At 41.3% G+C, this 24,293-nt stretch overlaps 1 protein-coding gene across 1 annotated transcript; it reads left to right on the forward strand.

Moving 5' to 3' along the window:
• The first annotated feature begins 19,494 nt into the window (after nucleotides 1-19,494).
• On the forward strand, nucleotides 19,495-23,939 carry LOC104247946 (uncharacterized). The gene is made up of 5 exons (XM_009804112.2): nucleotides 19,495-19,921; nucleotides 20,273-20,636; nucleotides 22,944-23,014; nucleotides 23,433-23,531; nucleotides 23,722-23,939. Exons 1-5 carry the CDS (start codon nucleotides 19,691-19,693, stop codon nucleotides 23,830-23,832), a joined length of 876 nt encoding a protein of 291 aa, XP_009802414.1. The 5' UTR covers nucleotides 19,495-19,690; the 3' UTR covers nucleotides 23,833-23,939.
• Nucleotides 23,940-24,293: the final 354 nt, after the last annotated feature.

The raw sequence follows: 24,293 nt of genomic DNA on the forward strand, positions 1-24,293 counted from the left end.
ACTGTTAGTCCCTTCCCGGTTACCCCCGACAACTCGAGCCCGACCCCAGGCATCGACCTCGAGTCCTTTCATTGGTTAGCCCGAGGCCCGGGCGGCTAGTACCTCGGTTTGATTATAACTTTACTTTAGTTCTTAATTCCACCGTTAAGCTTCACATATCTAGCATCAACTGCTCTAACAACTAGCATAAAAATAGATCACGTATTTTTATAGTCCCATCAACAAATTTAATTGTTACTACCATTTTCACGGTAAACACGAAGCTATTCCAAGTCCCAGAACCACAATTCGAATATGATATCCTCAAAGTCAACCCTCAGTGCGAATCCGATATCATACGGTGCTTCTCGTGCCCTCAAACTACTGAGTGAAGTGCAATTGCCCAAAACGACCGATCGGGTCATTACATCCTCCCCTACTTAAACATACATTCATCCTCGAAGATGCCCATAGTTATTCTTAAGACGTGAAATCGTTGTGTATCCTATCCATGCAGATACCCGAGGGTGATCCCATGTCACACTAATATATATAAGCTTGATGACACAACCTAAATGAAGATCCTTAACTCAACCTTAGCCCATAAACTTTGGAATCCAATTTTCCAATATCCAGAATTTCTTATAAGACCCAAATCTCACATTTATACACTGTATAAGTCTGAATAAACTGCATCGAGCCTTAATCGTAACCCAAGACACAATCACATGATATACCACATAACTCAAATACTCATAGCAATAATTTCTAATCACCGTAGCTGCTTAAAAATATACCGGTACTGGAAATAAACCTAATATCAAACAAAACCTCTTCTAAAACCTTTGTACACTCCCGATGAGAAAGAAACATATAGAATTCATAACCATTCATCAGATCAACACGTCATTGAGCTCTTTTTCCTTTGACAAGAACAATAGTGATTTCTAAGCCGACTTCCGATATTATCCTTCCAAATATATCACAATCACATACGATAACACTCATCCTATATATGATGACCTCATCTTATCAAATACTAGCTACTCTACTAACTTGCCACACCAATACTACACAGAGCCACAAATGGTGCAATCCGTGCACCAATATGCAACAATTCAAATGTATTGAAACATGGAAAATGGCTCAAACGAGAGAACCATACCGCAAGTTTAACAAGTACAGCCACAACACAATGCTAAAAATCCATCACACACCGTCGAACCATAACACACGAATCTAACACAAAGGATCATATCTCAACATAACTCTACTGCAATGCGTGACCCCATCCAATCACTTTATGAAGTACCTCAAGCCACCCTGATCAAAATCAATAACCACGTGCAACTCGACATCAAGTACCCAAGGTGCATGACCATGACCATGGAGAAGAAAATGACACAATGCTACACAAACCCGAAGGAAAATAACCAAAGCGCAATCAATCATGATACACCTAAATACCCATCTCGCTCAAATTCCGCTATAAGGCCCCAATAAGACCTCACCATGTGTGCATATAACCAACGAATCTCAATCCCTCGTAGCATAGAAGGGTAACTCATAGAACATATCAAAACATGAATAAGCTCAACACTAACCGAATGGCACATCCCTCACAATGGTAGTATGGTGTAATGACCCGGCCGGTCGTTTCATGAGTTACCACTCCGTTTCTCCCATATCTGCTTCTTATTGCCTGGTTCAGTTGTATTTTATATTATCGGGCTAGTTGGTTCGGGTTCGGAGAGATTTTGGTAAGGTTTGAGACACTTAGTCTCTTTTGAGTAAGCTTAAGTCGGAAAAGTCATTCAGATGTTGACTTATGTGTTAAAGGGCTTGGATGTAATTTTTGATGGTTCGGATAGCTTCGGTAGGTGATTTGGGGCTTAGAAGCATGATCGGAATGTGTTTTGGAGGTACAGAGAAGATTTAGGCTTGAATTGGCGAAATTGGAATTTTGGCGTTTTCCGGTTGATTGGGAGATTTTGATATAGAGGTTGGAATGGAATTCTGGGAGTTGAAGAAGGTCCGTTGTGTCATTTGGGATGTGTGTATAAAATTTCAGGTTATTCGGACATGGTTTGATCGAAAGCGGAATTTGGAAGTTTTTAGAATTCTTAGGCTTGAATCTAATGCAAATTGGTGTTTTGATGTTGTTTTGAGCGTTCCGAAGGTTGTAACAAGTTTAAATGATGTTATGGGATATGTTGGCATGTTTGGTTGAGGTCTCGAGGGACTCATGTGAGTTTTTGGGTGGTTAAATGGACCATTTCAAGTTGGATAAAATTGTAGAAAATCTATTATTGATGTTGCAGACAGCTGTTCTTCGCGTACATGAGTGGACCCTCACATTCGCGAAGGGTTGAGATGTGAGGCTGGGAAATTGGCCTTCACGTTCGCGAAGGGTTGAGGCTCGTGGTCATCGCGCTCGCTAGGTTCTTGCCGCGTTTGCGTTGAGGTAAGTGAGCAGATAGGGTACTGGAGGATTTGTTCTTCGCATTCGCGGGTGGGGTGCCACGTTCGCGATGAGAGGGGAAGTCAAGCTTTCGTGTTCGCGTACGGGGAGTCGCAATCACGATGAAGGAAAAAGTGGTCAATGCCAGGTTGTGTTTCGCGAACGTGATACGTTGACCACGTTCGCGATGAAGGATTTTTAAGTGCTGGGCAGAATGTTTAAAAAACCCATTTCCGCAATTTTGGGTCTAAGTTCCTCCATTTTTGCGCAATTTTGAAGCTTTTTAAAGGGGATGGAAGAGGGAATCAAGGGGGAGAACTTGGAGGTAAGATTTATGGACTTAATACTCAATCCTAATGTGATTTATACCTAAATATTGAAGAATTAGGGCTTGTAATTGGAGACCATGAATTTGGGATTTGAGTGGTCGTTTGTGGTTGGATTTTGGTGATTTTGATATGAATGAACTCAAGGAGTGATAAGGAGCATATTGATGTAATTTTTATCAGAGAGGGTTGGATTTGGCCAATTTCGGGATTTATGTTGTAGTTTGATTTCTTTCGAGTGGGATTTGTTCCCTTAGCTTAGCATATTTTGATGGTTCTGCAATGATTTTGGTTAGATTTGGAGCATCTGGAGGCTAATTCGAGAGGCAAGGGCATCGCGAGCTAGAGTTTGGACCGGATAGAGGTGCATAATGATTGTAAATGTTGTCCTGAGGGTATGAAACCTCGGATTTCACATCGTTGTGCTATTTTGAGGTGACGCACACGCTAGATGACGAGTATGGGGTCATGCACTATTGGGGATTTTGACTTAGTCCATCCCGTATGAATGTTTTACTGCGTATTTGATTGAAAACTGTTTGCTATCATCATGTTTTGGGCTGAATGCCATATTTGGGCCTCGTGCCAACTGTTTTGGACCCTTAGGGGATTTTTACTGCTCTTTCCTCACTGTTTTGATTTTATATCTGTACTCAGTCATGCTATATTCTACTGTTTTCATAACTTAGCCATGTTTACTCTGTTTTAACATTTTAAATGATATTTTGGGCTAAGCATCATATTTTACTTGCCCGAGTGGCTTTTAGAGATTTCTGACTGAGTAGGGCCGAGGGCCTATGTTGTAAGGATTATTATGGGATCGGGCTGCACGCCGCAGCAGTGTTGTACTGATTATGATTATGAGGTCGAGAGCCTGAGTTGTACGCCACGAGGTGGCTTGATATGAAGCCAAGAGCCTATTGATTATGCCACGAGATGACTTGATATTGTGTTTGGGTCGTAAGGGGCCCCTCCCAGAGTCTGTACACCCCCAGTGAGCGCGGGTACCCAGTGTGAGATGTGATATAGCCCGAGAGGTTGGTATTGTTCTATGTTATTGCTCGAGGGGCTGATTTTGTTGATATTATGCCCGAGGGACTGATTTTATGTGTTTATCTTTTCTCGCTGCTTTTCATTTACTTGTTTAACTGTTAAAAAAGTGTTTTAAAGAAGCTTATGCTGAACTAAGGTATTTTTATAAGATTTCACAGTTTTATTGCATTGTATTGGTTTTACACTGCCTCTTTGTAGCATTTTGCTGTGTTTTATGTGTTTTCTTATCGCTCAGTCTTCATTTATTTTTATTACTCACTAAGTTGGAGTACTCACTTTACTCCCTGCACCCTGTGTGCAGATTCAGGAGCTTTGGGTCTCGCCAGTGAGGGTTGATTGCTCCCAATAGGCTATTCGGAATCTACTAGGTAGCTGCTCGGCATTCGCAGCCCAGTGTTTCTCAATCCTATTTTACTTCCTTTGTTCTAGTTCTATAATAGACTGTATAAACTATTTCATACTCTTAGACTTATGTCAGATTCTCATGACTGGTGACACTCCGATGTCGGGTTCTGTTGGTTTCCGCAAATTGTACTAGTTCACTTTTATTTCGGGATTATTGACATGTTAATGACTTAAATTGTGTTATTATAATTGTTTAAAATGAAGTGGGTGTTGTGTCGGTTGGCCTTGTTTCACGATAGGCACCATCACGACCGGGTACGGATTTAGGGTCATGACAAGTTGGTATTAGAGCCTAGGTTACATAGGTCTCACGAGTCATGAGCACGTTTAGTAGAGTCTCACGGATCGATAGGGAGACGTCTGTATTTATTCTCGAGAGACTGCAGAACCTTTATAAAAAACTTCATATTCTTGAAATTCTTGTCGTGCTAATCTATTGATTAGAGTACTAAACTTCTGTTATTCTATTCTCTCACAGATGGTGAGGACACTAGCGACCGATTAGGATGTACGACCACCAACTATGGCCGCTAGAGGCCGAGGACGCAGTCGAGGCCGTGGTAGGGGCAGGGGTGTAGCCCGCACAACATCTAGGGCAGCACCTTTAGATCCACCAGCCGCCCCAGTTCAGGATCAAGTCCCAGTTGTGGACGCTCCAGCAGCACCAGCTCAGGCACCAGCTATGCCCATTGTGATTTCGGGTCTTCAGGAGGCCCTGGCTCAGATTCTATCAGTATGCACTGGCCTAGCTCAGGAGGTCTTAGTTACTGCAGTTGTAGCTACTTCTCAGGCCGGGGGAGGCACTCAAACTCCCGCCTCTCACACACCTGAGCAGGTCGTGCAGGGACTTCAGACACCGGGGCCACATCCAGCCAGCCGGTGGCATCTGCTCAGGACTATATAGCTCCTACCATGCCAGAGGACGAGCATCACAGGTTGTAGAGGTTTGATAGACTTCAGCCTCCGACTTTCAGTGGTGCAGAGGGCGAGGATGCCCAGGGTTTCTTGGACAAGTGTCAGAGGAACTTCGTACAACGGGTATTCTGGAGACCAGCGGGGTCGCTTTCACTACTTTTCAGTTTTCTGGAGTTACCTTCACTTGGTCACCAATAGGCCTATGCCTCTTATAAGCCTCGTACCCCTTACCTGGTAGCAGTTCTCTGTTCTTCTTTTGGAGAAGTATGTGCTACAGTCTTGCAGAGAGGAGCTGCGCAGGCAGTTCGAGTGGTTGCATCAGGGAGAGATGATTGTGACGCAGTATGAGATGAGGTTCTTGGAGTTAGCTCATCATGCTATTTGGTTGGTTCCTATAGAGAGAGATGGGGGATTAGGAGGTTCGTTGATGGCCTCACTTATCATCTTCGTATTCTCATGACCAGGGAAAGAGTGTCTGGTGTTACTTTTGAGGAGGTTGTAGACATTGCTCGTGAGATTGAGTCAATTCGTCGCCAGGAGCGAGATGAGAAGGAGGCCAAAAGGCTTCGGGGATCTGGTAGTTGTGGTGGTGCTCCTTTGAGAGGTCAGTTTCAGCACGACAGAGGTCGTCCATTCAGGCATGCTCAGCCAGCTCGCCTAGGTTATCGTGGGGCGTCATCAGGTCATGGTTTTCACAATTCTCATCAGGGCCAGTCATCACTTAGTACCCTTCCAGCTCAGAGTTCGTCCCATGCTCCATCAATTTAGGGCTCTTCTATGCAAGGTGCATCTGCTAGTCATTCCGGTGTTAGGGGTTCCCTTTAGTCCCCATCTCCAGCACTCAGGAGTTTCTATGAGTGTGGAGAGATGGGTCATATGTGGAAGCAGTGTCCTTGTCACTCTGGGAGTTTATCTCAGTAGAGAAGTTAGCCATCGGCTTTAGCGCTAGTTATTTCACCACCACCCACCCATCCAGCTAGGGGTGGAGGTCAATCAGCTAGGGGTTGCCCTGGAGAGGGAGGTCGATTAGGTGGCAGTCAGGCACGTTTCTATGCACTTCCAACTAGACCCGATGTTATTGCTTCAGACACCGTGATCACAGGTATTGTCTCAATCTGCCACAGAGATGCCTCTGTATTATTTGATCCCGGTTCCATTTATTCTTATGTGTCATCATACTTTGCTCGTTATTTGGAGCCCCTTGAGTCTCTTATTTCATCTATTCATGTATCTACTCCGGTGGACGATACTGTTGTTGTAGACCGTGTGTACCTGTCATGTATGGTGACTATTGAGTGTCTAGAGACCCGAGTGGATCTGTTGTTATTATGTATGGTAGACTTTGATGTTATATTAGGCATGAATTGGCTATCTCCGTGTCATGCTATTTTGGATTGTCATGCTAAGATAGTGACATTGGCTATATCGGGTGTGCCACGGATTGAGTAGCGAGGTTCAGTTGATTATGTTCGCAGTAGGGTAATTTCATTCTTGAAGGCCCATCGGATGGTTGGGAAGGGTTGTCTTTCATATCTAGCCTTTGTGAGGGATGTAGGTGCAGAGACTTCTAGTATTAATTCTATTCCTGTTGTGAGAGATTTTCCCGATGTGTTTCCTACAGACCTGTCGGGCTGCCACAGGACAAGGATATTGATTTTGATATTGATCTAGTGCCGAACACTCAACCCATTTCTATTCCACCGTATTGTATGGCACCAGCGGAGTTGAAGGAGTTAAAGGAGTAGCTTTAGGAACTCCTTGATAAGTGGTTCATTCAGCCTAGTGTGTCGTCTTGGGGTGCACCGGTTCTATTTGTAAAGAATAAGGATGGCACAATGAGGATGTACATTGATTACAGGCAGTTGAAAAAAGTAACAATCAAGAACAAGTATCCTTTGCCTCGTATTGATGATTTGTTTCACCAGCTTCACGGAGCGAGAGTGTTCTCCAAAATTGATCTCCATTCAAGTTATCACCAGTTGAAGATCAGGGACTCGGATATTCTTAAGATGGCTTTCAAGACCCGATATGGTCATTATGAGTTCTTGGTGATGTCTTTTGGGCTGACCAATGCCCCAGCAACATTCATGCATTTGATGAACAACGTGTTCTGGCCTTATCTTGACTCGTTTGCCATAGTTTTCATTGATGATATTCTGGTGTATTCGCATAGTCAGGAGGAGCACACGGAGTATTTGAGAATTATGTTGTAGATATTGAGGGAGCAGAAGTTGTATCAAAGTTCTCCAAGTGCGAGTTTTGACTTAGTTCAGTGGCTTTCTTGGGGCACGTGGTGTCTAGTGAGGGTATTCAGGTTGATCCGAAGAAGATAGAGGCAGTTCAGAGTTGGCCCAGACCATCCTCGGCCATAGAGATTCGTAGCTTTCTTGGTTTGATGGGTTATTACCACCGGATTGTTCAGGGATTCTCATCCATCGCATCGCCATTGACCAAGTTGACTCAAAAGGGTTCTCTATTCAGGTGGTCGAATGAATATGAGGAGAGCTTTCAGAAGCTCAAGACTGCCTTAACCACAACTCCAGTGTTAGTTTTGCCATCAGTTTTAGGTTTATATACCGTGTATTGTGATGCTTCGAGAGTTGGTATTGGGTGTGTGTTGATGCAGGAGGGCAGAGTTATTGCTTATGCTTCTCGTCAGTTGAAGCCCCATGATAAGAACTACCATGTTCATGATTTGGAGTTGGCTGCCATTGTTCACGCGCTAAAGATTTGGAGGCATTACTTGTATAGTGTGTCTTGTGAGGTGTTTGCTGATCATCGTAGCCTCCAGCACTTGTTCAAGCAGAATGATCTCAATTTTGAGGTAGTAGAGATGGTTGGAGTTGCTAAAGGATTATGATATTACTATTTTGTACCATCCGGGAAAGGCCAATGTGGTGGCCGATGCTTTGAGCCGGAAGGCGGTGAGTATGGGGAGTTTGGCATATATTCCAGATGGGGAGAGACCTCTTGCAGTTGATGTTCAGGCCTTGGCATCGGTTCATAAGGTTAGATATTTCGGAGCCCAGCCGGGTATTGGCTTGTGTGATTTCTCGGTCTTCCTTATATGATCGCATTAGAGAGCGCCAGTGTGATGATCCTTATTTGCTTGTCCTTAAGGATAGAGTTCAGCACGATGATGCTAGAGATGTGACTATTGGTGATGATGGGGTGTTGAGGATGCATGACCGGATATGTGTGCCCAATGTAGATGGGCTTCGGGAGTTGATTCTAGAGGAGGCCCATAGCTCGCGGTATTCCATTCATCCGGGTGCCGCGAAGATGTATCAGGATTTGAGACAATATTATTGGTAGAGGAAAATGAAGAAGGACATTGTGGGATTTGTAGCTCAGTGTCTCAATTGTCAACAGGTGAAATATGAGCATCAGAGATCGGGTGGCTTGCTTTAGCGGATGGATATTCCGGAGTGGAAGTGGGAGAGGATATTCCGGAGTGCATGATGTCTCAGTTTCCATCATTTCAGATAGGGACACTCAGTTTACTTCGCAGTTATGGAGGTCTGTGCAGTGAGAGTTGGGTACTCGGGTTGAGTTGAGCACAACTTTTCAACCTTAAACGGACGGGCAGTCCGAGCGCACTATTTAGATATTAAAGGACATGTTGCGTGCCTGTGTCATTGATTTCAGAGGGTCATGGGATCAGTTTCTACCGCTCCCAAAGTTTGCTTATAACAACAGGTACCAGTCAAGTATTCAGATGGCTCCATATGAGGCTTTGTATGAGAGGCGGCATAGATCTCCAGTCGGTTGGTTTGAGCTGGGTGAGGCTAGGCTATTGGATACACACTTGGTGCAGGATGCGTTAGAAAAGGTGAAGGTAATTCAGGAGAGGCTTCGTATAGCGCAGTCGAGACAAAAGAGTTATGCTGACAGGAAGGTTCGGGATGTGTCCTACATGGTTGGTGAGAAGGTTCTGTTGAAGTTTTCACCCATGAAGGGTGTTATGAGATTTGGGAAGAAGGGTAAATTGAGTCCTCGGTTCATTGGGCCTTTTGAGGTGCTTCGGAGGACTAGGGAGGTGGCCTATGAGCTTGCTTTGCCACTCAGCTTGTCGAGTGCGCATCCGATATTTCGTGTTTCTATGCTCCGGAAGTATATTGGGGATCTGTCTCATGTTTTGGACTTCAGCACGGTTCAGGTAGATGATGATTTGACTTATGATATGGAGCCAGTGGCTATTTGGGAACGTCAGGTTCGAAAGTTGAGGTCCAAGGATATAGCTTCAGTGAAAGTGCAGTGGAGAGGTCGGCCCGTGGAGGAGGCTACCTGAGAGACGGAGCGGGAGATGTGGAGCAGATATCCTCACCTATTTGAGGTTTCGGGTATGTTTCTTGACTCGTTCAAAGACAAACATTTATTTAAGAGGGGGAGAATATAATGACCTGGCCGGTCGTTTCATGAGTTACCGCTCTGTTTCCCCCATTTCTGCTTCTTATTGCCTGGTTCAGCTGTATTTTATGTTATTGGGTTGGTTGGTTCGGGTTCGGAGAGATTTTGATATGGTTTGAGACACTTAGTCTCTTTTGAGTAAGCTTAAGTTGGAAAAATCAACTGGATGTTGACTTATGTGTTAAAGGGCTCGGATGTGAGTTCTGATGGTTCGGATAGCTTCGGGAGGTGATTTGAGACTTAGGAGCATGATCGGAATGTGTTTTGGAGGTACGGAGTAGATTTAGGCTTGAATTGACGAAATTGGAATTTTGGCGTTTTCCAGTTGATAGGTGAGATATTGATATAGGGGTCAGAATGGAATTCCAGGAGTTGTAGTAGGTTCGTTGTGTCATTTGGGATGTGTGTGCAAAATTTTAGGTCATTCGGATGTGGTTTGATAGACTTTTTGATCGAAAGCGGAATTTGGATGTTTTTAGAATTCTTAGGCTTGAATTCGATGCAAATTGGTGTTTTGATGTTGTTTTGAGCGTTCTGAAGGTTGGAACAAGTTTGAATGATGTTATGGGATATGTTGGCGTGTTTGGTTAAGGTCCCGAGGGACTCGGGTAAGTTTCGGGTGGTTAAACGGACCAATTCAAGTTGGATAAAATTGCAGACAATCTGCTATTGATGTTGCAGACAACTGTTCTTCGCGTTCGCGAGTGGACCCTCGCGTTCGCGAAGGGTTAAGATGTGAGGCTGGGAAATTGGTCTTCGTATTTGCAAAGGTGATCCCGCGTTCGCAAAGGGTTGAGGCTCGTGGTCATCGCGTTCGCGATGTTCTTCCCGCGTTCGCGTAGAGGTAAGTGAGCAGATGGGGTCCTAGAGGATTTATTCTTCGCGTTCGCGGGTGGGTGCCGCGTTCATGATGAGAGGGGAAGTCAAGCTTTCGCGTTCGCATATTGGGAGTCGCGATCGCAATGAAGGAAAAAGTGGTCAACGGCAGGTTGTGCTTCGCGAACGTGAGATGTTGACCGCGTTCGCGATGAAGGATTTTTAAGTGCTGGGCAGAATGTTTAAAAGATCCACTTCCGCGACTTTGGGTCTAAGTTCCTCCATTTTTGGGCAATTTTGAAACTTTTTGAAGGGGATTGAAGGGGGGAATCAATGGGAAGTACTTGGAGGTAAGATTTATGGACTTAATACTCAATCCTAATGTGATTTCTACCTAATTAATCATGGAATTTGTAGAATTTAAGAATAAATATTGAAGAACTGGGGCTTCTAATTGGAGACCTAGAATTTGGGATTTGAGGGGTGGTTTGTGATTGGATTTTGGTGATTTTGATATGTATGAACTCGGGGAGTGATAAGGAGTCTATTGATGTAATTTTTATCGGAATCCGATACGTGGGCCTGGGGGTCGGATTTGGCCAATTTCGGGATTTGTGTTATAATTTGATTTCTTTCGAGTGGGCTTTATTCCCTTATCATATTTTGATGGTTTTGCACTGATTTTGGTTAGATTTGGAGCATCCGGAGGCCGATTCAAGAGGCAAAGGCATCGTGGGCTAGAGTTTCGACTAGATAGAGGTAAGTAATGATTGTAAATGTTGTCCTGAGGGTATGAAATCCCGGATTTCACATCGTTGTGCTATTTTGAGGTGACGCACACGCTAGATGATGAGCGTGGGGTCATGCACTGTTGGGGATTGTGACTTAGTTCATCCCGTATGACTGTTTTACTACGTATTTGATTGAAAATTGTTTGCTATCATTATGTTTTGGGCTGAATGCCATATTTGGGCTTTGTGCCAACTATTTTAGACCCTTAGAGCATTTTTACTGCTCTTTCCTCACTATTTTGATTTTATATATGTACTCAGTCATGCTATATTCTACTGTTTTCATAACTCAACCATGTTTATTCTGTTTTAACACTTTAAATGATATTTTGGGTTGAGCATTATATTTTACTATACCCGAGTGGCTTTTAAAGATTTCTGACTAAGTAGGGCCGATGGCCTGTGTTGTGAGGATTATTATGGGATTGGGCTGCATGTGCGCAGTAGTGTTGTACTGATTATGATTATGAGGCCGAAGGCCTGAGTTGTACGCCACGAGGTGGCTTGATATGAGGCGGAGAGCCTATTGATTATGCTGCGAGATGGCTTGATATTGCGCTTGGACCGTAAGGGGCCCCTCTCGGAGTCTGTACACCCCCAGTGAGCGTGGGTACCCAGTGTGAGATATGATATAGCCCGAGGGGCTGGTGTTGTTCTATGTTATTGCTCGAGGGGTTGATTTTGTTGATATTGTGCCCGGGGGGCTGATTTTATGTGTTTATCTTTTCTCGCTACTTTTCATTTACTTGTTTAACTGTTAAAAATGTGTTTTAAAGAAGCTTATGCTGAACTAAGGTGTTTTATAAGATTTCACAGTTTTATTGCATTGTATTAGTTTTACACTGCCTCTTTGTAGCATTTTGCTTTGTTTTACGTGTTTTCTTATCGCTCAGTCTTTATTTATTTTTATTACTTACTGAGTTGGAGTACTCACTTTACTCCCTACACCCTATGTGCAGATTTAGGAGCTTCGGGTCCCGCCAATGAAGGTTGATATCTCCCAGCAGGCTATTCGGAGTCCACTAGGTAGCTGCTCGGCGTTCGCAGCCTAGTGTTTCTCCCTCCTATTTTACTTCCCTTGTTCTAGTTCTGTAATAGACTATATAAACTCTTTCATACTCTTAGACTTATGTTAGATGCTCATGACTGGTGACACTCCGATGTCGGGATGTGTTGGTTACCGCAAATTGTACTAGTTCACTTTTATTTCAGGATTATTAGCATGTTAATGACTTAAATTGTGTTATTATAATTGTTTAAAATGAATTGGGTGTTGTGTTGGTTGGCCTTGTTTCATGACAGGCGACATCACGATCGGGTACGGATTTAGGGTAGTGACATATGGAGTCAACCAATCTGACCTGGTGTAGAATACACATCATTAATGGGTCTACCAATGGACCGCAAATCAACTTTGGCCACCCACAATTGACAAATAACCCTACAAAGGTCCACAATGACTGAATCATAACACATTCTATTATCTGCCTAGATTTGGCCACATCTTCACAGTCTACAACCACGAAACAATCTGCTTCTAAAAATTCCCGATCTCCAAATCCATAGAACACATGAATCACTATATCTGATCATAACTCCACTGCACGAATGCCTAATACATCTCCCATACACGATCATCCCACAAGGACTGCTTCCATAATTCTTATGTGCCACATAGCAAAATCTGAATATTAGCAGTCGATCAATCAAGCGAGCACCGCAATACCAATGAAGCATCCGCAAGTCAAAACACAATGTGTCTTCTGAAATGTGCACCCTTCTCAGGCAATACCAAGTAGTGATATCATTCACCTAGTCATCTAGAACCGTTCATGTTGCCTATGAATTCATGACCTTACCTTAAAAACTGAACTGTGACCTTGCACACGCAAATCTTAATCCCACACAACACCTTGCATCAATCATGTCATCATGTGAAGAGTACAAGAATCTCATAATCAACTCTGAGTCACAAGCAGAATATATACCCGATCAGTCAAAAACCTTCCATTTGATCTCATCCACGAGAAAATCCCAATTTGCAACATGCTCCTCCCACCAGTAGGAAATATCCACCTCGAACTGTGATAGAAATCATCGAGAACTCTTCGAAACCCATTTGCACATAACCAAGCCATCAGAATTGAATCTCTCTAACTCAACCAAGGTATGCAGGTCACCAAAAATCCATGATCATTGCCACAAAATACCTGTAGAGACTCATCACATCATAAGTACCCAAAGAATCGATCGTAACCATTACCTTGCCTTCAAGTTGATACTTTTCCTTGCTAGAACACCATGATCCTTACCCAAACTCACCCCACGAACTTTAACATGGAATCACACTACCCTAAGGCCCATAAGCCATTGAATCCTCTCTTAAGTATCCCAAAAGTACTATAACTGAGATACACATTCTGAAGAGACCTCCTGCGAATCTAAAGTCGTTTCCTTCACCTTCCTAAAACTGAAATGTATAATCCATAATGACATAGAAATACCATGAGTCCTGACACCATTCAATGTAAATCTCAAGTTTTAACCATATACAAACCCGGAAAACTCTCAATTGCTACACATAAATCTTGAACCCACTAGAACCTTCTCGAGAGTCATCTACCTTGCTCACATCTCAATTGCATTGCCCAAACGGGTCGAATGACCTGTGCCCCATTAGCATGACAATACCCAAAAAAGTAACCCACACCTCTGAACAACCGAGTGAACCCCTACTCCATGCACGCTACATATGTCACGAATTACAAACTTAAATCATTCTATGATTCCCATATGCCAATAAAGTGTAATATAGCCCGTACCTAGAAATTCCCTTACTCGAGTCATCCTCGATCTCAGCCTTTGCAAGTCATAACTGATTCACAAATATACTTCACACCAGAATCAACGCAACACATAACCATGCAATCAACATGTCGATAGCAGACTCCCCCACTTGGCTCAAATCTATAGGACAAAACACTCGATAACTCAAAATCCCCATACTTTATTATTGTTGTAATCTCGCATCGAATTTTAACTCAATCCCTCATAAGCACATGTAACACAAACCATCTAATACCTCAAATCATCTATTAAGCTTGCATTCGTCCTCGTGACGGTCAGGTCAACTATTACAACCGATCTAAACTCAAATCGCACAAATATAACCCACTAGTAGATAAGGAAGCCCCCACACAACATCATAAAAGTCGCACATCCGTAGATTACCTTGCAGGTTATAACCCACCTACTTAGCCTCAAACTAACATCTCTTCATACTCTTTCGCAGCCATAACTACTACACAATCACTTAATCTTCCTGAATCTGAACCCATCAATAAGCCCATGAGAATCTAATTTGTTCAACAATTAAGCAACATGAAAGATCCTTCAATACACTCATAACTTGAGACTATGCGTCACATCAAGACAGAAATCAAACACCCGATAGTCCTTTCTACATCTCAAACAAACTCTTCTCGTCACATTCAAACCATATGAATGCATCTTGTAGTCACATCATACTCATTACATAGCCATCCAGTCACTCATCGAGCCACGAATTCTACTCATAGGGACACTACCAGACGTATAAGTTCAAAAGCACGTGCTCACACAACCGAAATCTTCGTGCGCAAGCTACATTCAAAACCTAGCCTCAAGTCCTCTAGATTGGCCCTTCATCAGCACACAAAAATCACATCTCGCACCTTATCCACAGAATCACAAGCCGTCAGCGTACGACTGATATCGAGTTCTCACAAGCGTATACAAATGCATAGAAGGATTTCAAAGAGTTACGGTTCAAGCTGAATCAATGTCGCACGATAAAGAAAGAAAGATGCAAAGTTCATCCTAAATGCCCTGTAGCCTCTCGATGATCGGTATGGACGTCTTCATACCGATCTGCAAGACTCTACTAGACATTTGCTCATGACTTGTAGAACCTATGAATCTAGAGCTTTGATACCAACTTGTCATGACCCAAAATCTAACTAGTCGTGATGGCACCTAACCCCACCCGCTAGGTAAACCAATTAACAACTAACCTATTCCAATAAAATTTAGTAAGATAAATAAGTAAAAGAAAATATTTGAATCTTATACATGGCAGTACAAATCATGAGTGCCTAAGATTTAGAATTTACAAAGCTAGTATGAAACAAAGTACATCATCCATTTGAAATATACATGAATAGATCTTTCATAAGTCTAGAGTTATCATGAACAAGAGGCAGCTATAGCTGGAACGCAGGTACATCTTCAAATCCAGCTCCCATCGAATACAACAACATCAGCATCTAACATCTGCACGCAAGGTGCAGAAGTGTACTATGATTACAACCGACCCCATGTACTTAATAAATAAGAAACCTAACCTTAGGCTGATAGTAGTGACGAGCTGGAACATAGGTCGAAGTCCGACACCAATAACCAACAACAGTTCATAACAACATAATAAAAGTAATAAGAGAAATAAATCAGAGATAAAATGCTCAGCTCATTCACAATTCTAGAAAATAGGTATGTTTTTCAAGTAAATTAGTGAAAATCCAAATCTTTTACTGAAATCGCCAAAATATGAGTAAGTTTGAAAACTGTATTTTCCCCAAAAAGCTTTCAACAGGTAAGTGTTTCTTTTTCAAATGGCACGAGGAAATACATCTTTGTGCCTATATGTCAATATGTGTGAGAAGTCAGGAATGACGTGATACCGTACAACATGAGAAAAATGCATATCTATGCCTATATGTCATGTGTGCATGTCAATGCAATATATCTCAGAGATGCACTCATGTAATCACACTCTTCGAGTACTCAATCTCACTGTCTCACACTTTCCACTTATCATGCTTAATAACTCGACATACTCAGTCTCTCAGTACTGTATATGGCCAATCCAGCCCCAAGAAGATCCATCCCGAATATATACATAACAACTTCTAGTCAGTCACTTGGTATTGTATAAGGCAAATCCAACCCGGGGAGGATCCATCCCCAAATATAAATGCTTTGGGCAAGATCCATGCCCAAGGAAAATCCATCCCTCAATATAAATCAACTGCGCTCACTAGGGGTGTGTGTAGACTCCGAAGGGGCTCCTTCAGCCCAAGCACTATATCAAGCCAATCATGGTACAAATCAATGATACACGGTACAACATGCGGCCCGATCCCATAAATATATATAGCCATAAGGCTCGTTGCGGCATGCAACCCGATCTATATATATAGCCATAAGGCTCTTTGCGGCGTGCAACCCGATCCACATATATACATGTATCACTCACAGCTCAGGCCCTCGGCCTTACTTAGTCATCAATCTCTCCAGTCTCTCGGGCTCACAATACCATGAAACTAGCCCAAAATGATGATATGATGTGTCAATAAATAGCAACAGAGATTGAGATATGATATGAAATGAATGAACATGACTGAGTATCAAATTGTAATTTAAACAAATAATTCAACAGCAATATGACCTCTATGGGTCCCACTAGAATAAGCATGTAGCCTAGACATGGTTTATAACATGGATCATAGCTCAATAGCTCTAGTACGTTGAGATTTTATGCTTACAGATAAGATCAAGTAACTATACAGTACCACATGAATAATTGAGTCACAATTCACACGGTGCACGCCCACACGCCCGTCACCTAGCATGTGTGTTACCTCAACACCAAACATATAATACGTAATTCGGTGTTTCATACCCTCAGCACCAAGTTTAGAAGTGTTACTTACCTCGAACAAGCCAAATTCAATACCCAGCAATCCAAACAATGCTCCAAACATGCCATCTTGCACGTAACGACCTTCGAACGGCTCAAAACTAGCTAAAAGCAACTCAAATACATCAAATAATGCCAAAGAAAACAAACCCATCAATAAATGTTGAATCTTTAATCAAAAGCTCAAAATCATCCACAAAATACAATCCGGGCCCGCACATCAGAACCTAACAAAACTCACAAAATCCGATAATCCATTCAATTACGAGTTCAACCCTACTAGTTTCACTCAAATCCGACTCCGAATCGATGTTCAAAACTCAAAAATTCACTTTATGAAACTTTAGGCTAAAACCCTCAATTTTTCTCTTTTGGAACCCTCAATCAAATATCGAAAATGAAGATAGATTCATGATATAAAATAAAAAATGAGTAGAGGACACTTACTCCAGTCCACATGGGAAAAATTGCTTCAAGAATCGCCTCAATCCGAGCTCCATAGCTCCAAAAATGCAAAAATAGCGGAAATCCTCCGAAATAGAGTACTTTATAATCACTGGGCAATTTAATGAATCGCGATCGCGGAAATACCCTCGCGATCGCGAAGAAGAACAGCCACTGCCCCAAAAAAAATCACTACGTGTTCGCGATTCGCCAAAGCTCCGCGAATGCGACCCTTATTACGCGATCACGTTGAAGAATTCTCCAGCTCCCAGCTGCCAAATGCATTCCCTCATACGCGAATAGTAACCCACATGACCTTAAACGAATGGAGCCACCCTATCGCAACCGCGATGAAGTAAATTCCCCAACTCCAAATTTCCTCTTTGCGATCGTGTACCCATCTTTGTGATCGCGAAGGATAATCGCGGCACCAGAAACCAGTAGCAACCGGCAATGAAAACATGAAGAAAAATGGTCCAAAACCAATCCCAAATACGCTCGAGCCCCTCGGGACCCCATCTGAACATGCCAACAAGTCCCGAAACACAACACGGACCTACTCGAGAACTCAAATCACACATAACAACTTCTAAATAATGAATCGCACCTCGAATTGAACTTAATGAACTTTGAACTTTTCAACTTCCAAAACTCGTGCCGAAACATATCAAATCAACCCTGGAATGAACCCAAATTTTGCACACAAGTCCCAAATAACATAACAAAGTTATTCCAAGTCCAGGAACCATAATTCAAATCTGATATCCTCAAAGTCAACCCTCGGTCAAACTTATAAATTTTCCAAGCCTTCAAATTTCTAACTTTCGCGAATTAGTGCCAAATCCCTCTAGAAATATCCCAATGCAAATCTGGGCATTAGCCCGAGCCTAAAATTACCATCCGGACCTAACGGAACCATCAAAAGTCCAATTCGAGGTCAAATGCTAAAAAGTCAAACTTGGTCAACTCTTCCAACTTAAAGCTTCAACAATGAAATTCATTCTTCTAAATCGATTCCGAATAACCTAAAAACCAAAATCGACAATTCACATAAGCCATAATACATCATATATAGCTACTCGTGCTCTCAAACTACCGAGCGAAGTGAAATTGCCTAAAACGGTCGGTCGGGTTGTTATAAGTTTAAGCAGTACATGTGAACACAAAGGAGCAGCAGGCTAATTTGCTAACCAAAGGCTTAGGAACTGCTCAACATGTGCATCTACTCGACAAGCTTGGAGTGCTTAACATTCTACACTCTCTAGCTTGAGGGGGCATATTGTGATATAGAATAGCACATGTATTAGTCACGTGTCTTTCTGTTATGCGGCAACTGTTAGTGAGCTCTCCAACAGTTAGTTGCTTAATTTAAAGTTAGTTGGATAGTTAGGTGTATAAATGTACCGATTATTATCTTCAATAGAACACTGATTCACTTCTTCTTTAGCCGACTCTCTCTCTCAACTTCTGCCATTGTTACACCTTCAAATCTCTTGTATTTTAGCAAGATCCCCACCGTAGCTCCACACATTTCGCCGTTAATCACCAAAATCAACATCACCACCGTCATCCTTTTTGCCGGAATTGAGTCACTCATGTACTATACCGAGTAAAACAAACACCTTGGAAATCAATCCAAATAACACCATAAAAACTATCAAGTTAATACCATATAACCATTGGGTCATCATCGACTCATGCTCTAAAATAGACTGAGTCGATTTGGCATCTTAGTCCAGCTGAGTTCCTGCTTGTACCACTTGCTGTAGTTGACAAGTTATCGCGCGCACCTTGAGGTCCATTCTTCCTTTGACGCTGTTTTGATTATGTTTATTGCGTATTATTTTGATTGAGTCAGATAATTACATAATATGATAATTATTTCAGTTGTTGATTGTATTACTTCATCTCTCTTTTAAAGGGGTTATGGAAAAAAAAGATGTGACAACAATTATGCCTCGGTCGCCAACAAAGTTAGGATTGGCGATATGAATTATTTCTTCTTTATTTATATAATTGAAAGATATTATCTCTCCCAAAAGTAGATTTTATAAAATGAGTAGATTTATAAAACGATCATTCCCAAGTTTAATGGTGTTTTTCCACAAACATTCCCTAGTTTGGATAATAAATTCATATTCATAATACTATCATTAAGGAGGTTCTTTTAAAAAAAAGGTTTGGATCACAATAGTGGTAAAAATTAGATATTCGTTTCTCTTATTCACACATCCGCACATTCTCATTTAGTTGTGGATTTAACAACACCAGAATAATAATTTGAAATGTTTTAGAGATCTGTAGTTTCGTACAGGTAGCAAAACTTCAGAAGCATAAAAAAAAAAGTCGGAGCATGAATTTGGGAACGGCGTCGGCGTCCATTTCACTTTCACTTTTCACAATCTCGGCACCAAATCCAATTATAAAAGCTAGGCCTCAATTACGATGCAAACCCATAATTACAAAATCGAACTTTGACTGCAAGTGCAGGGCGCTGGGAGAGTCACGGTCCCAGACGACCAAACCTACAGTTTATCAAGGGGTTTATGGCCCTTGGACTATTGAAGACGCTGATATTCGAGAGGTAAAACCTTCTGCATCTACTTCTTGAGTTGTTCTATTCTAGTTCGTTCGGCCACACTGTTGCCTCAAGTTTAAGGAGAAACTTATACAATTAGTTATCTCGGTGTTATATCAGAATTTAGGCATAGCGCAGTTGATCAAACCCTAGCTCACTTTGTTAGTGACGCCACAGTTTAGCTATCTAATAGACTGGAATCAGTGAGCATCCATTTTCACAATGTTAATGAAGAGCAGGATTCTTCCTGAATGAATTTTGCAAGTCAAAACAAATGATGAATGCAAAATATTTTACCACATATTTTTCTATCAACAATCATATAGCTAACTTTCAATGTGCATATCAACTTTGCAGGTAATTTTATATAGATCAGGGTTAGTAACTGCGGCTGCATCATTTGTTCTTGCATCTTCTACGGCTTTGCTTCCCAATGATTCAGTCTTAAGTAACTTGATTGGGAGAAATCTTGATTTATTTTACGCAATTGGATCTTGCGGACTTGGTCTGTCATTATATCTTATTCACATTTATGTAACTGAAATTAAACGTACTCTTCAAGCTTTATGGTTGCTGGGTGTTCTCGGTTCATTGGCAACGTATTCTACCCTTGCTCAACCGGCTGGCATGAGTTTAGTTCAATATGTTATCGAGAATCAAACAGCTGTTTGGTTTGTCGGACCACTATTTGCAGCATTGACAGGACTTGTCTTCAAGGAAGGTTAGGGTTTTAGTTACATCTTTATAAACATGTAGTTATGAGGCCAATTGAGTTTGCTTATTATTTATCTATTGTTTTTTTTAGCTGAAATCTTTTGTGATGAAATGTTAGAAAACTCTGAATCCCACGTTACAAATAACAGATCCTCAAAGATCTTATCCAACCCAAACCTGAAATTCAAGATGGAAATTTTTGGGTTTTAAGGGCCAAATAGATAGTAAATAACACTAGCATGCAATTATAGATTCTGTTTTTAAAAATACCCTCAATTAAACTTGAGGAAGCACAATCAAAGTTTACTGTCAAAAAGGGTTGTGGAGGTATAACCGTGAAGAACATGATGTATGGAGGCAAGTTATCAACTGCAGATATTGGACAAGTATCTTTATGGTATACTAAAGATGTCACCTCCCCTATGGCCTACCTTTGGAAATTCTTTTTGGATTCTACATAGGGGATGGTAAAAAGACATCCTTTTGGAATGACAATTGGCTTGGGCATAAACCTATCAAAGACATCTTTCCTGATTTATTCAGCTTGACATCAAATCCGACAGCCAAGATAGCAGATGTATGGAGTCAGCAGGGGTGGAATTTTAATTTCAGAAGGACTGGAAATTGACAGAGTTGCTGAACTACTACAACAGCTGGAGGTGTTCCAGGGGACAACAGACAGCGAAGATCAACTAACATGGAATGGCTCCAGCAAGAAGATCTTTACAGTTAGGTCAGCTTACTCCCTATACACAGGGAACAGTCAGGAAGGATCCAACTGGCCTTGGAAGCAGATTTGGAAAGTCAATGCCCCATTCAAAGTTAATTGCTTTGTCTGGCTGGTGGCAAGGAAATCTTGTTTAATCCAGGAGAACTTAATGAGAAGAGGAATCCCACTGAGCTCCAGATGCTACTTTGTGTAAGGTAGAAACAGAGAGCAACAGCCACTTATTTTTGCACTGCAGAATAACTATGCAACTCTGGCACTAGTTTTTCAGTAATTGGACTTAGATGGACTATGCCACAGTCAACAATAGATCTTCTGCAGTGTTGGAACAATTGTGGGCAACAATGTCAGGCAGAAGAAATGGTGGAATTTGATCCCAGCCTGTATCCGGTGGATTGCGTGGAAGGAGAGGAATGCTAGGTGTTTTGAAGAGAAAGCAGTTCTATCCAGAAGATGAAGTTTGGTTTTTTTTTATTTAACCGTGGTGTCCGGGCCAGCTTGCACGTACCTCAACTAATTCCACGGGGTATCTGCCACGTCCTGCCAGCAACAGGTACCAAGTAACTCTATCCACCAAAGGCTTGGATAGATGGGAAGAAATCACCTAGTATTTTTTGCATCCGTTGGGATTTGAACCTGAGACCTGATGGTTCTCACCCAGTTCATTGACCACTAGGCAACACCCTTGTGTGCAAGATGAAGTTGGATTGTATACTGCTTTTTCATTTTTGGTGTAAAGAAAGCTATGTAAGTGATGAAAAATCCATACTAGACATTATAGAATCCTTGTAACATGAACAAGGCATGTTTAGTTAGCTGTTTTTGCTCTTTTTGTTTTGGAATATGTACAGGGGCTACAATATCCCCTTTATGTTGTCGATATATACAAGCGTTACCATTCTAAAAAAAAAGTGCTTTAATAACTAGTACCAAATAATGATAAGTTAAACTAAAAGGACTTGGTAATGCTCAGAAATCTTATACTTAAGCTAATTAACAAGGCCGATAGTTGAGGACGTAAAAGAGATATTGAACTTAGTATTGTTCCCTACAAGGAGCTTCTGAAATTGTATGGAGAACTCAACATTATCGTCTGCTCTCTGCCCTACCATCTGAAGGATCTAATCAAACCAAGGATGTCTGGATATGTGCATGGAAACAAGGTGTCATTATGGGCGAATCTAACAACTTACCAAATTGGACAACTGATTAGCTGATTCACATCATCCTCAAACTATATCTGTGGAAAACAATTGGCAACCTGGAGATTGAGTGTTTTCCATCAATTATATCTCCACAATTTCACCTACAACAGCATAATATTATCCTACGGTTACTGGTTTAGAACTGATTTGTTGTACAAATATAAACATGGTTTGCAAGTTTTAGGTTTGGAGATATAACAAAATATATGTTGCTTTTCAGAATAAAAGAACATACTGTTTGTCCCTTAGTTGTAGTTTTCATGAGCGGTTATGATATATTATTTATATGTCCAAATTTTACTGCTTTTTAACTTCCTCTTTCTGTAAAACAGTCTGCTCATTTGAGGATGTCCGAGTTAATTTTTTGTTATCTTTGAAACAGGACTTTGCTATGGAAAGTTGGAAGCTGGCATTCTGACATTTGTCATTCCTTCACTCCTACTTGGGCACCTGGTAACGTTTGCAGCTATCTTGCTAACCCTAAAATTTCATTCTATATAGAGCTATTTCGTTTTAAACTCGAAATATACTTTCCCAAGCTTTGCAATTGAGGCGTCAATATTCCAGCAGCAGGAAACGACAACTCCTGTATTTTAACCCTGAAGATCTTGAGATGCTCCAATTCAAACTTCTTTTTCCTCTTTTGGCCAGCATTCAGATTGTTGGACTAGCCTTCCAATAGTTGAGAAACAAAGGAAACAGTCGAGAAATGAAAACATGACTGGTTTTCATTTTCAATTTCACTTTATAATATCTATTTGTCCAAAAGCTATGTTCAATCTACGAATTAGGGACTAAAATCATATTTTCTTGTTGAAATAGTTTTCTATCAAATATTATAATTATCTTAGGAGTATATTCTGGATTATAGACTGGTCTGATGGATGATGGAGTAAAGATCACCCTATTGAGCACATGGATGGCACTGTTTGTGATCTTTGCTGGGAGGAAGTTCACTCAGCCTATCAAGGTAGATTCCATCCATTTCCTTAGTTGTGCTCTTTATAGGTTACCCGTTTTACTTTTTCAAATTTAACAAAAACCACTTGAAAAAATTATGTGATTTCTTTGTATTTCAGTGTATATCCCCAAGAAAAAATTCCAGTGATAAGTTCTAATCCACTTCACGGGTACTCTCTGTCTCTCTCTTTGTATTTCAGGATGATATTGGAGACAAATCAGTATTCATATTCAACGATTTGACTGAGGAAGACAAAGCTAATTTGATTAAGAAGCTTGAGCAGCAACAGCTAACTATGAAAGACCCTTGATTAGGATGTATTACTGATGTTATCCCTCATTGAAAATATTACTTGTATAGTTGTAAACTACTTGTCCAAATATCTCTATGAGAAAGAGCATTGGCAGTTCACACTTGTATCTCTCTTAAAGATTTCGCTAATTTAACCCAATTATACCAAATATAACTAGCCATATCTACAGCTTCAAATGATGAACTGTGATTTGGTCGAAACCTCTACTTATCTGTGAATACCCACCACGATACTGATTGGGACATTTGTTATTGTTGCATATGGGTGTAGTAGTCAGAGACATGATAAATAACTAGTAATCCTCAACATGAATGAAATTTCCTTGAATCATAACTCCATAAAGAAAGAACAAAATGGTTGTGTGGTTCAAAATCTTAATCTGCATTGGGAAAGAATACTAAAAGATCAGCTGGCTGCTCAGATATCCTTTTAACATTCAAACATGCCTGCATAAATGG

This window comes from Nicotiana sylvestris, chromosome 10, assembly GCF_000393655.2.
Source record: "Nicotiana sylvestris chromosome 10, ASM39365v2, whole genome shotgun sequence".
Taxonomy (NCBI): domain Eukaryota; kingdom Viridiplantae; phylum Streptophyta; class Magnoliopsida; order Solanales; family Solanaceae; genus Nicotiana; species Nicotiana sylvestris.